The following is a 25,311-nucleotide window of genomic DNA, read 5'->3' on the forward strand; positions in this document are numbered from 1 at the left end:
ATGTAATGGAAAAGCTCAAAAACACTTGGGTAAGTTAAAGCCTTCTAAAGTTACACTATAACTAGATAAAGTCACACATGCTGGTTTTAATAAATAGGCCTTGGTCATCAAGGTGCAAATGAGCTTGGTCATTAAGGGGTTAATTATGTAATTATATTTTAATTGCCACACAATTATTCAAACCATCAGAAATTCTCTTCAAAAATAACATGTATACACATGTGATGTCACAGTATCTGCTCTTCACTCATCCATGTCCCTGGTATTAAGGTGAAGTTTTCTGGTGCTGAAGTAGTTAATCTACCCAAGAAAGGAAAGCATTAAACAAGATGAAGACTACATCCTATCCCATTACATTGCGGCCTTCCAGCTGTAGCCCTTCATTTAGGAAACAAAAACAAAAGATCCAGTTTTAACTTTCACCTGTCTGGCAACATTTCATCCTCTGTTACACCGAAGCATCAAGGTAATACGAAGCAACCTATATGTTTGCTGCCATGACAATTGTACTTTCTCAGGTCTAGAAGGAAACAATGCACAAAGTTCTAACCTATGAGTAGTAGTGTTGGGAGTGTTTTGTAGGTTTTTCCCCCCATTTTATCCTTGGAGCAATGCACATTATATCCAAAAAGAGGAACCTAAATGTAACACAAGCCCCAAGTAGAGCAGGAATTAGACTGTGAACACATCTCACACGGCAAGGCAAGGCTAGGCTACCGCTGGAATTTGTGTTAGCACAATACAGTTACAGCTACAGTGATGACAGACACAAAGATCATTTTAACAAGCTTACATACGGTGTCCTCTGTGGATCATTTCCCTGTAATGGTGATTGCCCAGTAGCAGGTGAATGCCTCTCTCATTTTATAACCTCTAAAAATGTCCAGAAAAGCAGCAACGTTTTACATTTAACATAGATGTCAAAAACTGGGAGAACAAATTTTGAACCCCTGTGAGCAGTACTCGGCCCGATTGCATATGCGTTTCCATAGAAACTCATGATCGGTAACCAGCACCCACTGTTTTGCATTGTTGAAAAGGAAAACAGCAGGTGCTGGTTACTAATCACATGCATTTCAATGGAAATGTATATGCAAGCAGGTCGAGCACTGCCCACAGGGGTTTGCCTTGGGTTTCAAAACACAAGGTAAACGCCACGTGTGAATGCAGTCATATGTGTTTCCCCCAAAACATATTTGATTGGGAACAAGCACCACGTTTTGAATGTAAACAATACAAAACACCTGGTGCTGGTTACGAATTGCATGAGTTTCAGTGGAAACACTTGTGTGATTGGGCCAAGCCCCTCTCCATTGCATTTTAAAACGCAATAGAAATGTAACTTATGAACGCTGCCTGAGAATAGAAAAGCGCCTGAGAAAGGTGGACAGGCATGGTTGATGCATAGGTTCAAGTGTTCTAAGAGTACACGCTATTACGTGGTATACATTTTCTCTGGACAGAATAGTCTCCATGGCTGAAATTCCATCCCATGTGTCCATGACTTTAACGTGTTAGGAGTAAATAAATACTAGAAAGCAGTTTTAATGCATCAACGACGGTTGTGTGTCTAAGAGGCCTTGTGCAATACAATTACCACAGCATAATAATAAATCTGTGACAGCACTGCAGTGAAGAAATGCAAGCTATACTGATCAATAATTCCATCCAGAGTCACAGGACACTGCAAACACATAAACCTGTGTGTACAGGGTGTTGTCATACTAAAGCGATTGTTTGATGACTGTAGATCTTGATAAGATTGTCTTTAGAATGTAATCTGTATAATCCATTTCAAAAACAAGTTTGAAGAAGGGAACTGTTCTAGTTTATTTATAGAGGCAGGAAGTCAAGAATCCTCCTAAAGAAATACGCACACAGATAGAGTAATACAAAGACATAATTTATGGTAATAGGAATGTGTTGTATATAAATAACAATGTAACTAATTTACAACTTTGCAATTTGGTTTCTCAAAGTTGATGTATGTCTTAAAGGGGTTTTCCCATGAAAGAAAATTCTCAAATCTCAATCCCCTAGTGATGTTAACACAATAAAGATCATTTTAACCCTTAACTTTACTATTTTACTCAGTTTTATTGCTGTTTTAGCTCCTATCACTACCTATGCTGCTCAGTGCAAAATTCCAGGGTGTGGGCAGAGGCTCACTAAGCACATTACTGTATTATCCATCTAGTTCTGAGGGGTGACAATGTGGTAAGATTATCAAGAAACATGTGTAAATACACTTTTATCTGGCTTCTTACATTGTACTAACACACTGACACTTCGAGGGATGAGACAGATCAGAGATGCATGAGATTACACAGAGGATGACAGACTTTTACACTGTTAGGCTATATTCACACTGGCGTTGATCGCCCGCCCGCCCGTACCGTACCGAGCAACGGCAGTGCACGGGGAGAGGAGGAGGAGGTGAGCACAGCTCACCCCCGCCCCTCTCCATAGCAACCTATGGTGCACGGCGCCGTATTACGGGAAAAGATAGGAACAGGTCCTATCTTTTTCCCGGGTGCGGAACGGTACGGTGCCGCACGCGTGCGGCACCGTACCGCTCCTGTAGGGTGCCGTGCGCCCATTGCTGTCTATGGAGGACGTATATCGGCCGTATATACGTCCCCCATACGTTAGTGTGAATGTAGCCTTACACTGTGAGATCTGCTACATCTCACAGATATGTGCCTGCATCCCCCCTTACCCCGGATCACTTATCTCCTTGTAGTTTGCAGTCTCTATCTATCCCTCACGATCTCCTGGCAGGAAGTAATCAATGAGTGTCTCTGAGCTCCGTGCAGGGGGTGTGGCTACAGACACAAAGCAGAGGGACACATTAATTTCATCTGTATGATCTCATCCAAGATGGCGGTCTGACCCCAAGTCAGTAGTTACTCGGTCGTGTCTAGGGGCAACTGAAATTGTGCACAGCAGGACTGATAGAGACAGGTTGCACTTTGATTAATAACAGTGAATTAAAAAATGTGTTATTTTGTTATCCTGAGTACAAGAAACTTGTCTTCGTGGGAACTCCCCTTTAAAGCTATAAGACATGTGTGGTTTATTAAGCGCTTGGCTCCTTCAATCTGCCTTTAAATGTCATAATTAGTAAGCCAAAAGTTTATTAGGATGTGAAATGGCAGAGTGTAATTCACGCCAGGATCCTCTCCTACCCTGTGCCCCACACTCTGTAGTACTATGGCAGCAGAGGGCTCAGAGCTGGGAGATCCAAACCGCCAGGCACCCCCACATTGCAATTGCGGTATGTCGTCTTGCTAGAGGAAGGGTCTAACAGGTGAGAGTCAGATTAATTAAAGTCCCACATGTTGGATCTATAAAAACTGTAATGAAAAATATAAAATTTGCGAGGTATTGCTACAACCACAATGTGTAGCATAGAATTTTGTCCCCATGGTAAAAGACAGAAAAATAAGTAAAAAAGTACAAAAAAGATAAACTCCAAAATAATATCATTAAAAACTACAATTGTTCTAAAAAACAAAAAACAAACACTGTATGGAAAAACAGCTGAGAAGAGGAGATTTGCCCAATTAAATTGCGTCATTATACGTCATAATGTTATTAAGAATGTATGCAGGAGGTTCACGGGCCGGTAAATGGTGGGTGTTAACCATTTACCTGCCGGAAGCAAGTGGGCGCCACCATCTTGAAACCATTGTAGCTCTCTGTGATGTCAGGGAGCGACGATCCATTCCCATGACAGCCTTGAGTTTCGATTTTATCCAAATTCTGTTGTATTGCAATTTACATTCATGGCCATAAGTTTTGAGAATGATACACATGTTAATTTTTACAAAGTCTACCGCATCAGGTTTTATAATGACAATTTGCATATACTCCAGAGTGTTATCAAGAGTGATCAGCTTAACAGCAATTAATTGCAAAGTCAATATTTGCCTAGAAAATGAACTTTTTCCCCCAAAACACATTATAACTTCATTGCAGGCCTGCCTTAAAAGGAGCCGCTAACATGGTTTCAGTGATTGCTCTATTAACACAGGTCTGGGTGTTGATGAGGACAGGGCTGGAGATCAATCTGTCATGATTAAGTAAGAATCACACCACTGGACACTTTAACCAGTTCGCAACTGCCTGCCGTGTATTCACGGCGGCGGTCGGGTCACGCTGCATGGAGAGGGCTCACGGGCTGGGCCCTCTCCATAGCCGGTAAGTCTTTGCTGCATATTGCTTACTGGCTTACTGGTAACACCCGCGATCGGTGTTATCACAGCGATGGCTGGCGGCAAAGCTGCCGGCAGCCTCAAAAAGATAGCGGCGCATGGGCGCCGCCATCTTACCTGGGATCGCCGCTCCCCGTGACGTTATCGGGGATCGGCGATCCGTCTCCATGGTAGCCTCGGGTCTTCCGAAGAGGCTATTTCGTTTTAACCCCTTCATTACAATGTGCTGATAGCCCATTGTAATGAATGAGGAAGAAAATCCCCATATACTGCCATACTGTAGTATGGCAGTATATGATAGGATCGATCAGACAACCTAGGGTTAAAGTACCCTAGGGAGTCTGAAAAATAGGAAAAAAGAAAAATAAAAAGTTAAAAATTATAATAAAAAACCCTAAAATTTCAAATCACCCCCCTTTCCCTAGAACTGACATAAATGTAAATAAACAGTAAAAATCATAAACACATTAGGTAACGACGCGTCCGAAAATGCCCGATCTATCAAAATATGATAACGGTTTTTCAATGCGTTTTAACCCCGTAACGCAAAATAGCGTCCAAAGTCGAAAATGGCACTTTTTTGCCATTTTGAAAAATATTTAAAAAATCTATAAAAAGTGATCAAAAGGTCGTACAGTCCTAAAAATGATATCATTGAAAATATTATCAAATTTCACAAAAAATGACACCACCCACAGCTCCGTACACCAAAGTATAAAAAAGTTATTAGCGCCAGAAGTTGGCAAAATCAAAAAAATAATTTTTGGACAGGAGGTTTTAATTTTTGTAAATGTATGAAAACATTATAAAACCTAAACAAATTTGGTATCCCCTTAATCGTACCGACCCAAAGAATAAAGTAGACATGTCATTTGGGGCGCTCAGTGAAAGACGTAATATCCAAGCCCACAAGAAAATGGCGCAAATGTGTTTTTTCACCATTTTCACGGCATTTGGAATTTTTTTCCCACTTCCGAGTAGATGGCATGGAATATTTAATACCATCACTATGAAGTGCAATTTGTTACGCAGAAAACAAGCCTTCACACAGCTCTTTACGTGTAAAAATAAAATAATTATAGATTTTTGAAGGTGGGGAGTGAAAAATGGACATGACAAAACGGGAAAGTGCCCGGTCCTTAACCGGTTAAAAGGAGGCTGGTGCTTGGCATCATTGTTTCTCTTCTGTTAACCATGGTTATCTCTAAAGAAACACATGCAGTCATCACTGCACAAAACTGGTCTAACAGGGAAGAGTATCACAGCTAGAAAGATTGCACCTCCATCAACAATCTTTTGCATCATCAAGGAATTCAAGGAGAGAGGTTCCATTGTTGCCAAATAGGCTCCAGGGCGCCCAAGAAGGACCAGAAAGCGCCAGGAAAGTTTTTCAGCTTCGAGATCAGGCTACCAGCAGTGCAATGCTTGCTCAGGAATGGCAGCAGGCAGGTGTGAGTTCTTTGATCAAGCCCCTTTCCGTTTGTTTGGAACATCTGGAAAACAGCTGAGTGATACCACCAGTGTTGTCTCGTGCCAACTGTAAAGCATCCTGCAACCATTCATGTGTGGGGTTGCTTCTCAGCCAAGGGAATCGGCTCTCTCACAGTCTTGCCTAAATACACATCGATGAATAAAGAATGGTATCAGAATGCCCTTCAAGAGCAACTTCTCCCAACCGACTAAGAGCAGTTTGGTGATCAACAATGCCTTTTCCAGCATGATGGAGCACCTTGCCATAAAGCAAAGGTGATAACTAAATGGCTCAGGGAACAAAACATAGAGATTTTGGGTCCATGGCCTGGAAACTCCCCAGATCTTAATCCCATTGAGAACTTGTGGTCAATCATCAAGAGACGGGTGGACAAACAAAAACCAACAAATTGTGACAAAATGCAAGCATTGATTGTGCGAGAATGGACTGCTATCAGTCAGGATTTGGTCCAGAAATTGATTGAGAGCTGCCAGGGAGAATTGCAGAGGTCCTGAAGAAGAAGGGCCAACACTGCAAATATTGACTTGCTGCATTAACTTATTCTAACTGGCAATAAAATCTTTTGTTACTCATAATAGCGATCAAATAGCGATCCTGGAAACTACAGACCCGTAAGTCTAACTGCTGTGGTGGGGAAAATATTTGAGGGGTTTATTAGAGATGCTATCCTGGAGTATCTCACTGTGCACAACCTTATAACCCAGCGTCAGCATGGGTTTATGAGAGATCGGTCATGTCAGACTAATCTGATTGGTTTCTACGAGGAGGTAAGTTCAAGACTGGATCTGGGGGACGCTGTGGATGTTGTATATCTGGACTTCTCAAAGGCATTTGACACCGTGCCACATAAAAGGTTGGTATATAAAATGAGACTGCTGGGAATAGGAGAAAATCTGTGTATCTGGGTAAGTAATTGGCTTAGTGATAGAAAACAGAGGGTGGTCATTAATGGCACATTCTCAGATTGGGTTGATGTTACCAGTGGAGTGCCACAGGGGTCAGTATTGGGGCCACTTCTTTTTAATATTTTTATTAATGACCTTGTAGTGGGTTTACACAGTCAAGTTTCAATATTTGCAGATGATACTAAGCTGTGTAAAGTAATAAATACTGAGGTCGATAGTTTAGCATTACAGAGGGATTTGTGGAAGCTTGAGGGATGGGCAGAGAAATGGTTGATGAGGTTTAATGTAGATAAATGTAAAGTTATGCACTTGGGCCATGGAAACAAAAAGTATAATTATGTTCTAAACGGTCAATTACTTAGTAAAACTGAAGCTGAAAAGGACTTGGGCGTATTGGTGGATGGTAAACTTAATTTTAGTGACCAGAGCCAGGTGGCTGCTGCTAAAGCAAATAAAATAATGGGATGTATCAAGAAAGGAATAGATTCTCATGATAAAGACATAGTTCTGCCCTTATACAAATCCCTGGTCAGACCACACATGGAATATTGTGTACAGTTTTGGGCACCAGTGTATAAAAAGGATATAATAGAGCTGGAACGGGTGCAGAGGAGAGCAACCAGGATTATTAGGGGAATGGGGGGACTAGAATACAATGACAGATTACAAAATTTGGGATTATTCAGTGTAGAAAAAAGACGACTGAGGGGAGACCTCATTACAATGTACAAATACCTGAACGGACAGTACAAGGATCTCTCCAAAGATCTTTTTATACCTAGGCCTGTGACCAGGACAAGGGGGCATCCTCTACGCCTAGAGGAGAGGCGATTCTACCGTCAACATAGACAAAGGTTCTTTACTGTAAGAGCAGTGAGACTATGGAACTCTCTGCCGCAGGAGGTTGTTATGGCGGACTCTATGTACATGTTCAAGAGAGGCCTGGATGACTTTCTGGAGAGAAAAAATATCACGGGTTATGGGGATAAAACATTTATTTAATTCTTGAAGGTTGGACTTGATGGACTTGCGTCTCCTTCCAGCCTTATATACTATGATACTACTATGATACTATGATAATATGATTGCACTTGTATTTCTGTATGTGATAAAAAAAACATCTGACAAACACACATAAAAACCAGAGGGCAACAGATCATGTGAAAATATAATATTTGTGCCATTCTCAAAACTTATGGCCATGACTGTATGGTAAGAAAGATCAGACCCCCCCCCCCCAAGGGTTTTAAAACTAGTAAAACGAAATTTTTAAAAATCCTAAATATTAAAATCGTACCCATTCCCTCGAACTGATATAAAAATAAAACAAACAAACATGTTAGGTATCGCCGCATCCCAAAAATCCCAATCTATCAAAATATAAAAACTGTTATTCCCTGTGGTGAACCCTATAGCTGCCCATAGCACCCCAAAGTCTGAAACACTTTTTTCCCCATTTTGCAACACATACAAATTTTAATAATACGTGATCAAAAGGTCATACAAAATGGTTAATTTTTTTTTTTAATTCTATTAAAACATTTTTTTTAAAAATACGTAAATTTGGTATTCCTGTGATCAGACAGACCCAAGGAATACATTTGGAGCATACAGTGAAAACTGTAAAAACGGTGTCCACAGGAAATTGGCGCAAATGCGGTTTTTCTACAGTTTCAGCCTTCCAGTAACCGGCACAGGATATGAAATGCAGTCACTCAGAATTACAATTTGCAGAAAACTGTTCTCATACAGTTCTCATCCTATGTTTTCTGTGGACATTGTATGTAAACTTCCTTCGTGCTGTCAAAGTACACCTAGTTGTACATTTGTATCCTGCACACGTTTATAAGGCCCATGAACAAACATGCTAGAGGCATTATATGAGAAACAAAGAGCACATGCACAGTCGTAAACTTGATATGAGCCAATGCACTGTCACTGTCTGTAAATCTTTATAGAGAAAAGTTCCTTATACCGATGCTGACAAAAGGTTTGCTTTAAGCTAAAAACTATTACCAGGAATGTGATTTTTAGCTGGTGACAGGTTCCAATAGTCTACATTACTTGGCTCCCTGCCAGTAAAGTTTTTCGCAGGGGTGGGGGGGTTGATGGTGGATAGTTTGGGGCAGCTGCAGCCTATCTGTGCATGTGTCTGTCTCGTCTCCTCCAAACTCATGCAGCTCCCTCCATCTCCCCACTTACTGTCATGTGCATTGAGCAGGCAAGAGACACAGGCTGCAGCTGTCCCCTTTCCTCGGGACTTGACACACGCTGCTGGAAGGGGACCAGGTAATGTGAACTAAACTTATAAACTTAAGTACTGAAATTATTAAGAATGCTGACAAAGGCATTTTTAAAATCAGCATAACATAGGCTATTGGAACCTGTCACCAGCTAAAAATGACATTACTGGTAACAGGTTCCCTTTAAGTAAGCCATCCATACTCCTGGGACTGCACACAGAGAGACACTCCTGCATAGCAGGTGCACACAGGGAGATGCTCCTGGCACATAGTGGCCTTTCTTAGGGACATACTCCTGGTGCATAGTGGATGCTTTCGAGACACTCCTGACAAATAGTGGGCACCCCACAGGGAGCAACTACTGGCACATAGCGGGTGCTCCCAGGGACATACTCCCAGCACATAGGGGGTGCACACAGGGAGAAACACCATGCACATAGCAGGCGCTCTCAGGGAGCTTTCACATGATGCGTTGCATTTTTTGACGCATTCCAAAGGCTTCAGCCTCAGATGCAGTGAAAACGCAATGTAACCTAAGCATGTGATCAAAGCTGAAGCCTTTGGAATGCGTCAAAAACACATCAAAATGTGACAACGTGTGAATGCGCCCTCAGGGAAAGAAGAAAAGTGGGGAAATCAGGTAATACCTTTTTGAGATGGAGTTTATTTGATGAGCTTTCGAGAATACTAGTTCTCTTCGTCAGACATGATGTTATGCATGAAACAGAAAATTCACAGCAGTTTGTACACACTAGGCAGTAATCATCAAAGGACTCTTGGCACTCGTGGAGTCACTCCTGGCACACAGAGGGGGCCACTCGTGGAGTCACTCCTGGCACACAGAGGGGGCCACTCGTGGAGTCACTCCTGGCACACAGAGGGGGCCACTCGTGGAGTCACTCCTGGCACACAGAGGGGGCCACTCGTGGAGTCACTCCTGGCACACAGAGGGGGCCACTCGTGGAGTCACTCCTGGCACACAGAGGGGGCCACTCGTGGAGTCACTCCTGGCACACAGAGGGGGCCACTCGTGGAGTCACTCCTGGCACACAGAGGGGGCCACTCGTGGAGTCACTCCTGGCACACAGAGGGGGCACCCATAGAGGCACTCCTGGCACATAGGGAGACGAATTGGCACCAACTGTATTGGCCGCTCTAGACCTGATGATAAAGTATTGCATATGTACACAGCATATGTACATAACTTTTGGGGCTTGTGCACTTAACCATATACAACCTAATTAGTGTACAGGACAAGCCATTGGTGTACTAACACCAGGCTTAGCGCATGGCCAATCTTATCTCTTCTTTCCATGTAACCTTAGTAAATGTGAGGAAAACCTCTGCCCACACTGCTGTTTACACAATAACACAGGCCATACTGACACCGCAGAGTATCCCAGCTAGAAAGCTGAGGTAAATGTTAGCCCTACATGATGTCACCGGGTGTGTGACAGCCTAACAAGTAACTCCATGTGTGACAAGTGTATGGAATAACTACAAGCCCATGTGTCACACAAGAAACCTGCGCTGTAGCATGGACGACACCCTCTCAGGACCGGTGCACATATGGCAGATAACAGACAGCGGTTACCCGCACTCACGCTGCCCCATGAGAAAAGCGCGCCTGCCTGCTGCTCCAGTGTCCTGTATGGAGGTGGCACGGGGCTTTGCTTACCTTTGCAAAAGTCATGCAGATTTCCTCAGGTGCTGTCCCTGGTCTGGAGCCCGCTGCAGCAGTGAGCTGGGAGAGCCAAGCCCAGCCCTCTATCCCAATGCACACCCTGTAAGCACACACTATGGATCAGCTCCCGTCCTCCTCCTCCCCTCGCCGTGCTTGCTTGCTAGTATCCCTTTCCAGATCCTGCAGGAGCGGTCATTCATAAATCATGACGAGAGCTTTATTTCATGTGCCCTGGTTGTGGATGAGGATGGAGCATTACAAGTGGCTGCAGTGGAGTGAGCATGAAGTGCGGCTGCTCAGGGATGCAGCTGAGGGCTTAGGGCAGGGATGAGAGTGAATGGACGAGGGCTGTGTTATCCCTTCCTTTGTGTGTATGCAGTCATAGGAGCCTCCCCGGGGCAAGCAAATTCATATTTATTAGGAGGGTGTGGCCAGGCAGGCATGGAGACAACAGGTTGCCCTGCATGGGGCTGCCCTTCCCTCTGAATAGGGCACATGTGAGTACAGGAATATATTGGAATATGTAGCTATACATTGATGTAGTCACAATTCTATGAACATGTTTCCCAACTGCTGTGAAACTAAACCCCTTACAGGTGTAACTGCTCTCCACAGCACTCCAAGCCTCCTGCCAATGGATGTTCTGCAGCCCCTTCCTTCTCTTGATGAGGCTCAGGACTAAGACTGCCATGGGCCCTGGGCTGTATGAATATTACAGCCCCAACAAGTTCCTTCATATGGTAGTAAAGTGGAGGATGCGTCCCTTCTGCCTGTTTTCAATCTGTGGTTTCAGGACCGTTGGAGGACCGTCAAAGGTCCTGAAATGGCTCTTATGTACATGTTTATTGAGGGCGCGTTCACACGTTGCGTTTTGGTTGCGCTTTCATTGCGTTTGAAACGCATATACAACAGCTGATGTGAGATAATTTGCCTAATGACATTACCGATTATGTTTGTAAACGCAATGTTAATGCATGCGTTAACAAAACGCATGTGTTAACGCTTTGTTAACACATGCGTTAACATCGCTTTTACGATGCGTTTTGTAAACGGAAACGTTAACAGTGATGTAATTAGGCAAATCACCTCTCCTCAGCTGTTGTATATGCGTTTCAAACGCAATGAAAACGCAGGTCAAAACGCAACGTGTGAACGCGCCCTGAGAGCAGGAACAAGTCCTTCTCCGTGGGTGGGGTAGCTGTATCACTGTGTCGTATCACTGTGTCTACACCAGAATACTGGCTTAATTAGCACCCAAAGTCCCATGTGCAGGGGCGTTACTAGGTCAAAAGATTTGGGGCCGTGCCCTGGATATTTTGGCCTGTGCCCCAAATGTCCCCTCATCCCACTGTCCAGGCAGATTTTCCCACTCTCATCACTATCTGTGTCCTCAGGATATAGATAGCAAGCAGCTCACTACAGCTGCCAGGAGGAGGAGACGCAAGGTGATGATGTCACCGCTCCTCAGTGCTGCAGTGAACGGCGAGAAGCCGAAGAAGAGACAGAGGTGAGTATGAGTGTTTTTGTTTTGTTTTGTTTTTTAAATTATACAATGGGGGTGTGGGAGAGACACATTGAGGGATCTTGGCCTTGCAAGGGATATTACTGGTGGCTATAGGGGACATTTCAGCCTGCTGCAAGAGACATTATTGGTGGCTGTGAGTACATTAAAGGGGGCTTTGTGGACATTACTGGGGGCTGTAAAGACATTAGGGAAGCCATGGGGGACATTCCTGGGGCTGTGGTGGACTTCTTATTGAGGGACATTACAGGGGGCTGCTGGGAACTTCTTACTGGGGGATATTTGGGGGGCTGTGAAGACATCGGGGGATGTGGGGACATCACTAGGGGCTGTGAAGACATTAGGGAAGCTGGGCATTACTGGGCACTGTTAATATGGTCTATGGGGGACATTACAAAGGGCTCTGGTGACATTACAGGGGGCTGTGGGGAACATTACTGGGCACTCCGGGGGACTTCTTAATGGGGGCTGTGGGCACATTACTTGTGTAGGTATTATTAGGGGAGGGTCTGATTTATGTGGGTATGGTTAGGCAGGGCATTTTTTAGTTTAGGGTCACATTAAGGGCAAATTAGTGGGAGGAGGGCACAGGTAATAAGTGTAGGTTGCATTCTTATTTGTTAGTCTACTTTTTAATTGTCAGGTTCATTATGACCATGTACTGTGTGTAAAACAGAAAGTTTATTATTTCTGTGTTAACTGTATTTTGAGGAGGACTTACTATGTATCTCTATTAGGCCCCTTTCACATGATCATATATGGCGCCCGTATGCTAGCCATACGAACAGCAGCTTTCATACGGATGCCATAGGAGTGCATTGTGCACGGTATAGTTAGCACACTTGTGTGGCCCGGCTTATGGAGCGCTCACCCTTCTATGGAGAGAGCCATACAATATGCACTTTACCCACAGTAGACGGCCAGCCCCAAGCGCATGGCCCCCGGTAGACGGGCAGCCCCAAGCGCATGGCCCCCGGTAGACGGGCAGCCCCAAGCGCATGGCCCCCGGTAGGCGGGCAATCCCAAGCGCATAGCCCCCGGTAGGCGGGCAATCCCAAGCGCATGGCCCCCGGTAGACGGGCAGCCCCAAGCGCATGGCCCCCGGTAGACGGGCAGCCCCAAGCGCATGGCCCCCGGTAGGCGGGCAGCCCCAAGCGCATGGCCCCCGGTAGACGGGCAGCCCCAAGCGCATGGCCCCCGGTAGACGGGCAGCCCCAAGCGCATGGCCCCCGGTAGGCGGGCAGCCCCAAGCGCATGGCCCCCGGTAGACGGGCAGCCCCAAGCGCATGGCCCCCGGTAGGCTGGCAGCCCCAAGCGCATGGCCCCCGGTAGGCGGGCAGCCCCAAGCGCATGGCCCCCGGTAGACGGGCAGCCCCAAGCGCATGGCCCCCGGTAGACGGGCAGCCCCAAGCGCATGGCCCCCGGTAGGCGGGCAGCCCCAAGCGCATGGCCCCCGGTAGGCGGGCAGCCCCAAGCGCATGGCCCCCGGTAGGCGGGCAGCCCCAAGCGCATGGCCCCCGGTAGGCGGGCAGCCCCAAGCGCATGGCCCCCGGTAGGCGGGCAGCCCCAAGCGCATGGCCCCCGGTAGGCGGGCAGCCCCAAGCGCATGGCCCCCGGTAGGCGGGCAGCCCCAAGCGCATGGCCCCCGGTAGGCGGGCAGCCCCAAGCGCATGGCCCCCGGTAGGCGGGCAGCCCCAAGCGCATGGCCCCCGGTAGGCGGGCAGCCCCAAGCGCATGGCCCCCGGTAGGCGGGCAGCCCCAAGCGCATGGCCCCCGGTAGGCGGGCAGCCCCAAGCGCATGGCCCCCGGTAGGCGGGCAGCCCCAAGCGCATGGCCCCCGGTAGGCGGGCAGCCCCAAGCGCATGGCCCCCGGTAGGCGGGCAGCCCCAAGCGCATGGCCCCCGGTAGGCGGGCAGCCCCAAGCGCATGGCCCCCGGTAGACGCATAGATGGATTTAGGGACATCGGGTCCTGCAAGTGCCGGTGTCGGGCTGTGATGTCACAGCCCAGACCTGGCACTAACACCCGAGATCGGAAAAACTCAGATCCCGGGTTTAACCCCTTTCACGCCGCAATCAAGCATGACCGCGGCGTGTAAGCGTGTCCCACGTGTCCCTCCTGCCGCAGCCCCGGGTTCCGGCAATTGACCCGAGGCTGCCAGCTTCTCTCCCCCGTCAGGTTCCGCCTCCTGGCAGGACCCGGCTGTATGTAACTGAGTGTGCTCAGCATTTTCAGTTACTTACACTATAAACAGCAATACAAGTGTATTGCAGTGTAAAGGCTTGAACAAGCGATCGGATGTAGAAAGTAGAAAATGTTAAAAAGTTTTTTTTAAAAGTCATTCTGTAATATAATTAAATAAAGAAAATAAATAAAAGTCCCCTAATCTCCCCAGTTACACATAAAATGCAAATAAAGTATATAAAACACAAAAACACGTACATATTTGGTATCACCGCGTCCGTATCAATCTGTACTGTAAATCTAAAACAATATTGAACCCGCTCAGTGAATGACGTAAAAAAAAAAAACATGAAAAACTTCCCATAATATACCATTTTTAATCAAATACCCTCACAAAAAAATGTTCTAAAAAGTGATCAAAAAAAGTTACGCGCCCTTATATGATACGACTGAAAAGAACAACTCTCAACTAGACCTGTCAACACAAAAATACAAAAGTTATGCCCCTAAAAAGTTGTCGATAGTAAAAACAATGCGATTTTCTCCAATATTGGTTTTGCTCAGTAAACCAACTCTCCTCCAAGGACCTCTCCATTCCTGCCTACCTTGGTCCTGTGCCAGCTACTGCCTGCTTGCCAACCTTGTGTTCCAGCTCATCCTTACAAGCCGCTTTCCTGCTGTCATCCCAGGCTCGGACTGTGTCCTGCATCCTTGTCATCCCTGGCTGCCACCGCGGGCCTAGTCGCTCCAGTGGAACGATCTGGTTGCACCCTGCCGCAGCAAGACCATCCCGCTTTGCGGTGGGCTTTAGTGAAGACCAGGGTGCCACTTAGACTCCAGTCCCAGGTTGCGGCTAGTACTCTCTCCATCTCCTGCGTTGGTCCAGAGGGTCCACTGGTCCACAGATTCCTCCCTCCGGACTCTTCCCGTAGAGACTTTCCTCCCTGGTACTCCCAAGTACCTTCTGTTGTCTGTGTGACCGTTACACACTTCCAGCGATGAAGAAAAATGCTTTCACACCATTCATACGCATGGTAACATTACAAAAACCAGATCAGGCATAGTCTCGTTACTCAAAATTGGCTATGATATTTACTAAATAAAAAATTTCAAAATACACTGCATTAAAAATCTCTGCAGATAACACCAATACATACAAAATATATTAAATGATTTACTCTATATGCTCGAGTATAAGTTGAGGCTCCTAATTTTACCACAAAAAAAACTCGAGTATAAGCTTAGGGTCGGAAATGCATTATTCACAGCCTCCCCCCTAGAATATAGCTAGCCAGCCAGCCCCCTTCCCTCAGTATATTGTAATCCTGCCCCCCCCCCAGTATATAGCCAGCTAGTGCACAGTATATAGCCAGCCCCTGCCCCAGTATATAGCCAACCCCAAGTATTTAGCAAGCCCTCAGTATATAGTCAGCCAGCCCCCTGCCCCCAGTATATAGCCAGCTAGTGTCCAGTGTATAGCAAGCCTCTGCCCCTGTATATAGCCAACCCCAAGTATTTAGCAAGCCCACAGTATATAGTCAGCCATTTCCCTGTATATAGCCAACCAGTCAGCCCCCAGTATATAGCCAAACCGGCCTGCCCCTAGTATATAGCCACGGTAACATGTAAAACTCATGTGCTCAGATGCACGTGTTAAGAAACACATCCAAACAAACCCATGTGTGAATTTACCCTGAGGTTGTTAGTTTCAGTGATGTCCGTAGTGCTTAAAGAAATTGACCTAATAAACCACTACCAATATGTTGTAAAACTGCTTTCCAGGTCAAGTTTGTTTCATGACCCACTATGGTTGCATCATCAATTAGTTTTGACATAGGATAAGTTTAGTAATTTGATTCTGTAACACAAAGAGTAAAATATAATTATATAAATATATATTTATGGTTCACATGAGCTTTTGAAATACAAGTTTTTGTTTCCTGTAGGGAGCACAGTGTAATATCATCACATAGAAATACATAACTAATTTACACAAGGGGCTTTGTCAAAAATTCTTTTACCTAATTATCTGGGTTCACTCACAGGTTAACACTATAACATGTATGGTATATGAATTGAAAATCTTTCCAGGCAGCACTTCCAATTCCCTGCTCTGACCACTGGGTGTTTAACTGGAATTGTTATTTGTGTATCAGAGCATATAAGTGCATCCCAGCAGGACTCAACCACATGGGGTGCACAAACAAAAAAATAACATTAGATCTTTGGGCAATTCAGTCATCTCTTTTGATTCCAAAGCAAATCTTTAACTGCATCCAAATTACCTTTTTCAGGGCATTCTATTTGCATTTATTTAAATCATTGTAGGTTTGTTTTGAACAAATTTAACCATGGAAAAAGAAAGTACTCCCTTTCTGAATTCTAAAATTAACCCCTCAAGGACACAGCAATTTTGTAGCTTAACCCCTTCGTGTCTATGCCATTTTAGACCTTTAGGACCAGGCCTGATTTTTTAAATTTGCCCTGTGTCATTATAGGAGGTTATAACTTCGCGACGCTTTAACATATCCAGGGGATTTTGAGACTGTTTTACCGTCACACATTGTACTTCAAAGTAATAGAAACATTTTGATGATATCTTTTGTGTTTAGTAATGAAAAAAATTGAAATTTGGAAAAAATTTCTGAAAATTTTTCATTTTCAAAGTTCAAAATTTTCTGCTTTTCAGGCAGATAGTCATAGCACCCAAGTAACTTTATAACTAACATTTCCCGAATGTCTGCTTTATATCGGCATAGGCTTTTATGCATCCTCTCTCTTTTCTAGGTTGTTAGGGGGTTCAGAATTTTGGGTGCAATTTTTCTCATTTTTATGAAAATCGCCAAAACCCTTATTTAGAGGCACATGCTCAGCTTTAACTGACTTTGAGAGGCCTAAACAGCAGTAAAACCCCATATATCACGCCATTTTAGAAACTACACCCCTCAATGTGTAAAAAATCAACTTTAAGAAGTGTGTTAACCCTTTAGATGCTTCACATGAGTTAAAACAATATGAAGGTGTAATTTACAAACTGTAATTTTTTTAGACAATGTATTAATTTTGGCCTAAAATTAAACCGTTACAAAGTATTAAATGACAAAAAACTCCACAAAGTTTGATACCCAATTTCTCCCGAGTATAAGGATGCTCCATATGTGGTGGTGACTGCTGTATGGGCGCGCAGCCGGGCATAGAAGGGAAGCTGCGCCATTCAGAGCAGATCTGCATTGTCACATCTTACAGGCTATAAAATGTTTATTTTTTTTGTAATTTGGACATATGAGAAATTATTTTTTTTGTGGATGACATCCACTTTTCAGGTACATCATTTACGGGGGGCTCAATAGCCAATAATAATGGTGGTGGTTAAAAAAATCATTAATTCTTGTTTATGGTTTTTAGCATTTATTTCGCCGGACGTTCACCATACCATACAAATAATTTGTTATCTTTATTCTATGGGTCATCACGATTACGGCGATACCCCATTTATATGGCTTTTTTATGGTTAACTTGTTTTGGAGAATATAGAACTAATTTTGTGAGAAATTTGCTTGTTTTTGTATTGCCATGTAACAATGGGCAGAACATTTATATTTTTTTGTTTACAGAGCTGGTTCATAGCTTATTTTTTGCGGGAGAAGCTGTACTTATTCTTGGTATTGGGGTAAATTTTACTTTTTGATTACTTTTTATGCGCTTTTTATGAGGTCAGATGTGAAAATTTCATAATTTTTGCAAGTTTTTTTGTGTTTTTTTTTACGCCATTCACCGTACGGGTTCAGTGACGATTTTATTTTATTGTACGGGTTATAACGGACGTTGTGATGCCCAATATGTTGTATTTTTTTGGTGATTTTCACTTTTTTATGTTTTATTGTATTATTGCATGGGATGGGACTTCATGGGACTTTTATTCTTTTTTAATAATTTTTTTTTAATTGCACTTTGTTTTTTTAACTTTTTTTTACTGTTTTATTTTGTCCCAGGGTGGGACATGAACAAGTGATCATTTGATCAATACTAATGTATTGCAGCATATTACATAGTCAGCCTATGCATTCTGCATAGGCTGACATCAGCACTGTTAGATCGTGCTTACAGCACGATCCTAACAGGCTTCTAGTAAAGGCAACCCTGGGGTCCTTATCGGGCTTCAGGGTTGCCATGGCAACGATCGGCACCTCCGTACCTTGCACTGAGGGTGCCGATCGTTGCGGCGATTCACCATAGACGCTGCGGTCACAATGACCGCGGCGTCTATAGGGTTAAACAGCCGGAATCGCGATAGTCACGATCTCGGCTGTTACTGCGGGATCCCAGCTACCGCGTACCGCCGGGATCACGCAGCGATCGCCCGGGCTCAGTTTCTGAGCCCGGGTGATCGCCATGACGTGATACTACGTCAAGGTGCGGGAACGACCCGCATCCTATGACGTAGTATCACGTCAGGGTGCTCGAAGGAGTTAAGGCTCAGTCCCATTTTTTTGTATTTAGACTTGCGTCGCTTTATATGGTTATAACTTTTGAACACTGTTACTTATCAAAACGATTCTGAGAATGTTTTCCCCCCACATGTTGCGCTTCATTTTAGTGGTAAATGTTGGCTGATAAGTTTTGCGTTTATTTACAGAAAAAAAAGAAAAAATTAGGAATTTTTTGAAAAATGTGCCATTTTCGAAATTTAAAATCATTGCGTTTTCAGGCAGATAGATTTACCATGTAAATAAGTTGATGAATAACATTTCCCATATGTTTACTTTACATTTTCTAAATTTTTGAAAGGTCTGGATAATTTATTTTCATGTCACTCGGCTTACAAATAGAACACCGATTTTCCGTATTGGAAATTGACTATTTTGGGGATAAATACAGTTTTGAATTAAATTTTACATATTTAACATCAAAAGCCTGCTATATAATCAACCCATTTTCAAATCTGCACCCCTCAAACTATCAGAAGCAGTTTTTATTAAGATTGTTAAACCCTTGAGATCTTCATAATAATTAATTAAAATGGAGGTGAAATTTAGAATGGTCAAATTTTGTCAGTTATACATTCATTTAGCCCTAAAATGTTTACATTTCCAAAAGATAAAAAGAGGAAACCCATCTTAAAATTTGTTATGCAATTTCTGTACAGAGTACAGAAACCCCCCCACATGTGGCCATTACTTGTTTTGACAGGATTTTTTTTTTGCGGGATGAGATGCTTTATCCAGTGTTATAATTTTGGGGATGGTATCTCCTATTGTTGAAAATTTAGTAACTTTTTTTGAGGGCAGGAGTAGAAAAGCATCAATTCTGTACTGGTTTTTTTTAACTTTTTTTTTTTTTATGTTCACCGTATAGCCTAATAGTAATGTTATCTTTATACCATACATAAATATTTTTTCTTACGTTTTACTAAATTTGACAAATAAAACCCTGATGTAGGATCAATCATTTTTGCATTGACATCTTCCAAGTGGCATAACATTTTTACTTTTTTGGCTATGGAGTTGGTTGATGTTCATGTTCATGTTGTACTTTGCAACAGTATCTTTCTGGAGTAGATATGTTTTTTGTTCACTTTTTACTGCATTTTTTGTGGGATGAAATAGGTAAAAATCATAATTTTTGGTGGGTTTTTTAACAGCGTTTATCATGCGGGTTTAATAACGATTTACTTTTACTCTATGGGTTGTTATGGCCGCGGTGATACTAAATATGTGTGGTTTGTGTTAAGATTTAGACTTTTTTTGCAATTTTTTGCATCTCTTTATATGTTAGGATGCTTATTTTATTTATTACTTTATTTTGTATTGACTAACATTTTTAAATGTTTTACTAGTTCAACCATGGGGAATGAACAAGCAATCATCTAATTGCATGTTCATGATAATACTCTGCAATACTGCACTAAAAATCTCTGCAGATATCACCAATACATACAAAATATATTAAATTATTTACTCTATATGCTCGAGTACTCTATATGCTCGGGGGGCGATCGTGGGGGAAGACCCCCAGAAGGCAGTTTAAAAGCCCCTAGGGTACTTCAACCCTGGGTTGTCTAATTGATCCTACCATATACTTCCTTACTGAAGTATCCACATCATCTATTACAATTGAAATAGGCTCAGTCTTTGGTATGACCATAGGTGTTAATGAAGCCCCTCAGGCTCATTTGCATACAGTCTTTCATCCTGGTAGTAGATGTCCTTTAATAATGTCCCACTGTAAGGCTAAATTCAGACAAACTGCGCTGGGGAGAGGAAGAGGGGATGAGCGCAGCTCAGACCCACTCCTCTCCATAGAGAAAAATGGGGCACGGTGCTGTATTCCAGGGAACGGTATGATGGTACATGTGTGCTGCACCATACCGTGCCATACTGCACCGTGCAGCCATTGACGGCCTATGGGGTATATATATCCGACGTATCTACGTCGGACGTATATAGATCCCCCAACGGCCGTGTGAATGAGGGCTAAGAGCATACAGTACCTAGCCCTTCGTTGTATGGATCTGGAATTCTTCCAATGTATCCTTACAGTGGAAGGATAAAACAAGATTAATTGCTGCAGTATGTAAAACAATTTTTTTTTTTTATGCCAGAAACCCACTTTTCTATGAAGAGGAAAAAATCCTTGTGGAGGCTTACTGGCTATCAGACATTCATGCCATATCTTCTGCCACGTCTGAGGTTTGTGCATTCCGCATTAACTGTCTGGGTGAACTCACATGCGGTGTTAACGCATACGTTTTCAACAGCTGAGAAGAGGATGCTTGCAATCGGTAACAACCAACACGAGTTGCGCATTGTTTACATGGAAATGCCTCTGAATTGTGTTTGAGGGTGCGTCCACACGTTCAGTTTTTCAGGTGCAGTTTTTGATGCCCAAACCTGGAATGGAGTAAAAGTAGGAGGAGTAGCACCTTTCAATTATGTGTCTTAACCCATTATCATACACACCTGCTTTTGGCTTCAAAAACTGCATCTGAAAAACTTAGTGTGGATGCACCCTGAGAGCACTTTCACACGATGCTTTGCGTCAGGGTTTTTGATGTGTTTTTGAAGCATTCCAAAGGCTGCAGCTTTGATGACATGCTGAGGTTCATTGCGTTTTAGCAGATGCAGTAGAAACGCAATGTAACCTTAGCATGTCATCAAGGCTGAAGCCTTTGGAATGCGTCAAAAACTTCATTAAAAAAACACAATATCTTGTGAAAGCGCCCTCAAAATGTAATGTGAGAATGCAACCTATGCAGGGATTCTGATGAATACCAATAATAGTACACAGGACCACATCAAAGATGTGTTCTGTATTGTGATTTCATTAACGTGGTCCTGTGTGCTATTATTGGTATTCATTTCATGTTTCAGTATATTGACGCGTTACTCTGTAGTGGTTATCTCTTTTTAGTATTCAACATATGCAGGGATTCTGTGCTATTGCTCCAGCTTTACCTCCCAGTCCCATCAGAAGGAAACTACCTAAATTAAATTTTATTAAATAAATTCTAACCTGAACATGTATAAAAATCGATATTGTATGATTTCAAGTATATATCACGAGTCACATTTGTAATTTAAAGTTGTTGCCAAGGAAAGAACTTGTATATGGGTGGGGGTGACTGTAAAAAATAATAAACTTTTTAGGGTGTGGTTACACTGTGCAATTTTGTTGCATTTTTGTTTTTAGTTACTATGGCTGGTTTGAAACTGTTTCTATTCATTTCTGGAATTGTAAGCAGCTGTGAAAATGTTAACGCAGCTACCAGATATAAAGAAAAACTGATTCATAACAGCCAAACTCATTGTAAACATGCAAACATGTTCAGCCTTTGTACATTCCGTTGCTGCCTCCCTCTGTTGGTGCTGTCTTGATCACAGCCACGTACCTGCTAAAGCAAGAACCTGTGGCTGAGCACGAAATGTGAATATAACATATTTATTTTTACAGCCTCTAGCCATACATATAAGAAAATTTTTATTCATGGACAACACCGGTGGCAAAGACAGAAGACAAAGATGTTAAAGAAGACAAGAGACTTCCCACCAGCAAGCGGCAGGGTGAGGAGGGTAAATCTTCAGGCTACAGGAGCATAAGGTCATTATCCAGGGGAGGGAAGCACAGCAGGGACGACAGTGTATGTTATGGCTGAGATAGCAGAACTGAGAATGTCATTGTATTTTATATGCATCTCACGGATCTCATGATCTTTCATCTCTGATCTGGCTCATCTCTCTTTTTCTATGGGTCAGATACTAGTGAATGTTCAGAAGCTAAATGAAAGTGTATATAAAGCTGTAATGTGATAATCTAACCACATTGTCAGCACACAGCATCTCACGGCACTAGGCGGATCATGAAGTGCTCAGAGAGTCCCTGCCAACACTCTGGAATTTTATACTGATCGTCCCAGAGAGTGATAGGAGCTAAAACAGTAAAGTTGTAAAATTGTAAAGTTAGGGATTAAAAATTATCTTTATTGTGTAAATATTACTAAGTGATTTAAATTTGAGAATTTTCTTTCAAGGGCAAATAGCAATATTAGCATTGTTCAATACATTACTTTCCACCACTAAACTTTGATGAAATTTGATATATTCAAGATGTGTATATATGTGATATAATTTTAATTTTTATTATTATTATTATTGCATTTATTCTTTGCTGTTACATTTGCTACCATGTACTTTTAACGATTATCACATTTTTCATATTGTCCTATAAGTCTCCAATATAGCATTTATCTTGCTGCAATGGCATTACATACTTACTATCCTAGCAACCTATTTACATTACATTTTAGAGTTAGGTCTATTTGTAACCGCCTACTATGACACAAGCTCGCAAACCATACATGCTTTTTTGTCTATTTGCTATTGCGCATGTCCGGATACGGTGCCGGACTTGACAAACCTATTCTTGTCTTGCGTGTTTAGGCCCCACATTGCACATGTGCAGCGACGCGTCACCATGGTTGCAATTCAACTCGCGATATGCTGACGTTACAGCGAGACTCGTCCCCCGGTGCGATCACATGATCACTGTAGGACATGTTCATTGGTTGCTTGAGCATTTTTAATGTGGCTAAACATGGTTAAGCAATTTGTTCTACCTCTTATAACTTTTTCTGAATAATTACTTTATCTTTAGTGCTTCCCATAAATATTACACAATTGCACATGGCCATTGGTGCCTATATATACCTAAATCTTGTAAACACATTTGCATTGATCTGCTCTGTTGTTTGGCATGCAACATTTTCTTGTGTCCCCTCTGGAGCAGGATCATTTTTAACCAGTGTGTCATTTTGTTACAACAAAGTATTTAATTTTCATTACATGTTTTGTGTATCTTTGTTGGGTCTTTTACCCCTCCGTTTGGAGGGATGAACAATAGGTTTTATTACTTTCCTCCAGTAGACCAAATATACATGTTTCAAAATTATATAATACTTCTAATATTATTAACTCTTTACCCAACAATTCTTAAATCTTTGAACATGTCCAAAATATATACAGGCGGTCCCCTACTTAAGATCACTCGACTTACATACGACCCCTAGTTACAAACGGACCTCTGGATATTGTTAATTTATTGTACTTTAGTCCTAGGCTACAATAAACAGCTATAACAGTTATCAAATGTGTCTGTAATGAAGTTTTAGTGTTAATATTGATTCTTATGACGACCCAACATTTTTAAAATCCAATTGTCACAGAGACCAAAAAAGTTCTGGCTGGGATTACAATGATAAAATATACAGTTCCGACTTACATACAAATTCAACTTAAGAACAAACCTACAGACCCTATCTTGTATGTAACCCAGGGACTGCCTGTATACACATTGTCAGCTCCCTTAACTTGGCATCTATTACAATGAGAGCTTCTTTGGATAAAAAATTTGCTAATTTCTTGGGAAAATACGTTAATATGCTCGAGTCTATATAGTATACATTGTTGCACCTTCCTATATTTTGGAATACAGGTGGTGCCCTACTTTAGAACACCCGACTTACAGACGACCCCTAGTTACAAACGGACCTCTGGATATTGGTAATTTACTGTACTTTAGCCTTAGACTACAATAAAGAGATATAACAGTTATCAAAGGTGTCTACAATTAAGCTTTATTGTTAATCCTGGTTCTTATGACAATCCAACATTTTTAAAATCCAATTGTCACAAAGACCCCAAAAAATGTGGGTGGGGCTACAATTATAAAATATACAAATTCAACTTAAGAACAAACCTTCAGAATCTATCTTGTACATAACCAGGGGACTGCCTGTAATAAGAATTTCTTTAACCCTAGAATGCATACCTGGGGCCTCGCAGGCCCGCCCTGTTAATTGTTTTCTTTTTACTGCAAGATTACTTTAGTTAGAATTCTGAAACTCTGGGTATTCCTCAGTTATATAGTTGTTAGTCATTTCCAGTTGTTCATATATTTTTATGTTACAGGCATTTCGGTATAATAACTCTTTTTTGTGAATACCCCATATTTACATACCTGGGGCCTTTTAGGCCCGTACTAGGTTTACATGTGATCCTAAGTTTTTTTTGTCTTTTCTGTTGCTGGGGAAAACTGTGACTTAGGCTGCATTCACACTGCCGTTGCCCGCCGTACCGCAGCAGGGCAACGGCAGCGTGCGGAGGGAAGAGGTGGGCTGTATATACGTCCCCCATGCGGTCGTGTGAATGTAGCCTTAGTCTTTATGACTCCGCTGTTGCTGCGCAGAGTGTGGATTGTGCCTGACTACATGGTCATGTGATCTTGGGAAGGAGGCTACCTCATGATGTCATGCGTCTCTGACATCATCATAGTTCCTGAACAGGAAGGAGGAAGGAGTCAGCTTTCTTGTTTCTTGAAAAAGAAACTCTGAGCTCCAAAAATCCAAAGATTTCCACTTCACATAAAAGAAAGTGGTGGCCTGCTGAAGGTGAGAGGAGGGGCCTCACAGACACTAACAAAGAGTCTACAACCCTTATTGTAATCATTTTTTTTCATTATAGTTTACTGACTTCTAAGGTTACAATGGCACAGTATACATCCAGGGGTTTGA

At 42.8% G+C, this 25,311-nt stretch overlaps 1 protein-coding gene across 1 annotated transcript in view; it reads right to left on the reverse strand.

Annotated features, from left to right (window-relative positions):
- CORO2A (coronin 2A) overlaps window positions 1–10,929 on the reverse strand; it is a 72,875-nt gene extending 61,946 nt beyond the window's left edge. Inside the window, exon 1 of the mRNA XM_072154707.1 lies at window positions 10,536–10,929. Within this exon, the coding sequence (XP_072010808.1) occupies window positions 10,536–10,550 (15 nt within the window). The 5' untranslated portion in view covers window positions 10,551–10,929. The remainder of the gene's footprint in view (window positions 1–10,535) is intronic.
- Window positions 10,930–25,311: the final 14,382 nt, after the last annotated feature.

This window comes from Engystomops pustulosus, chromosome 1 (assembly GCF_040894005.1).
Source record: "Engystomops pustulosus chromosome 1, aEngPut4.maternal, whole genome shotgun sequence".
NCBI classification, from domain to species: Eukaryota; Metazoa; Chordata; class Amphibia; order Anura; family Leptodactylidae; genus Engystomops; species Engystomops pustulosus.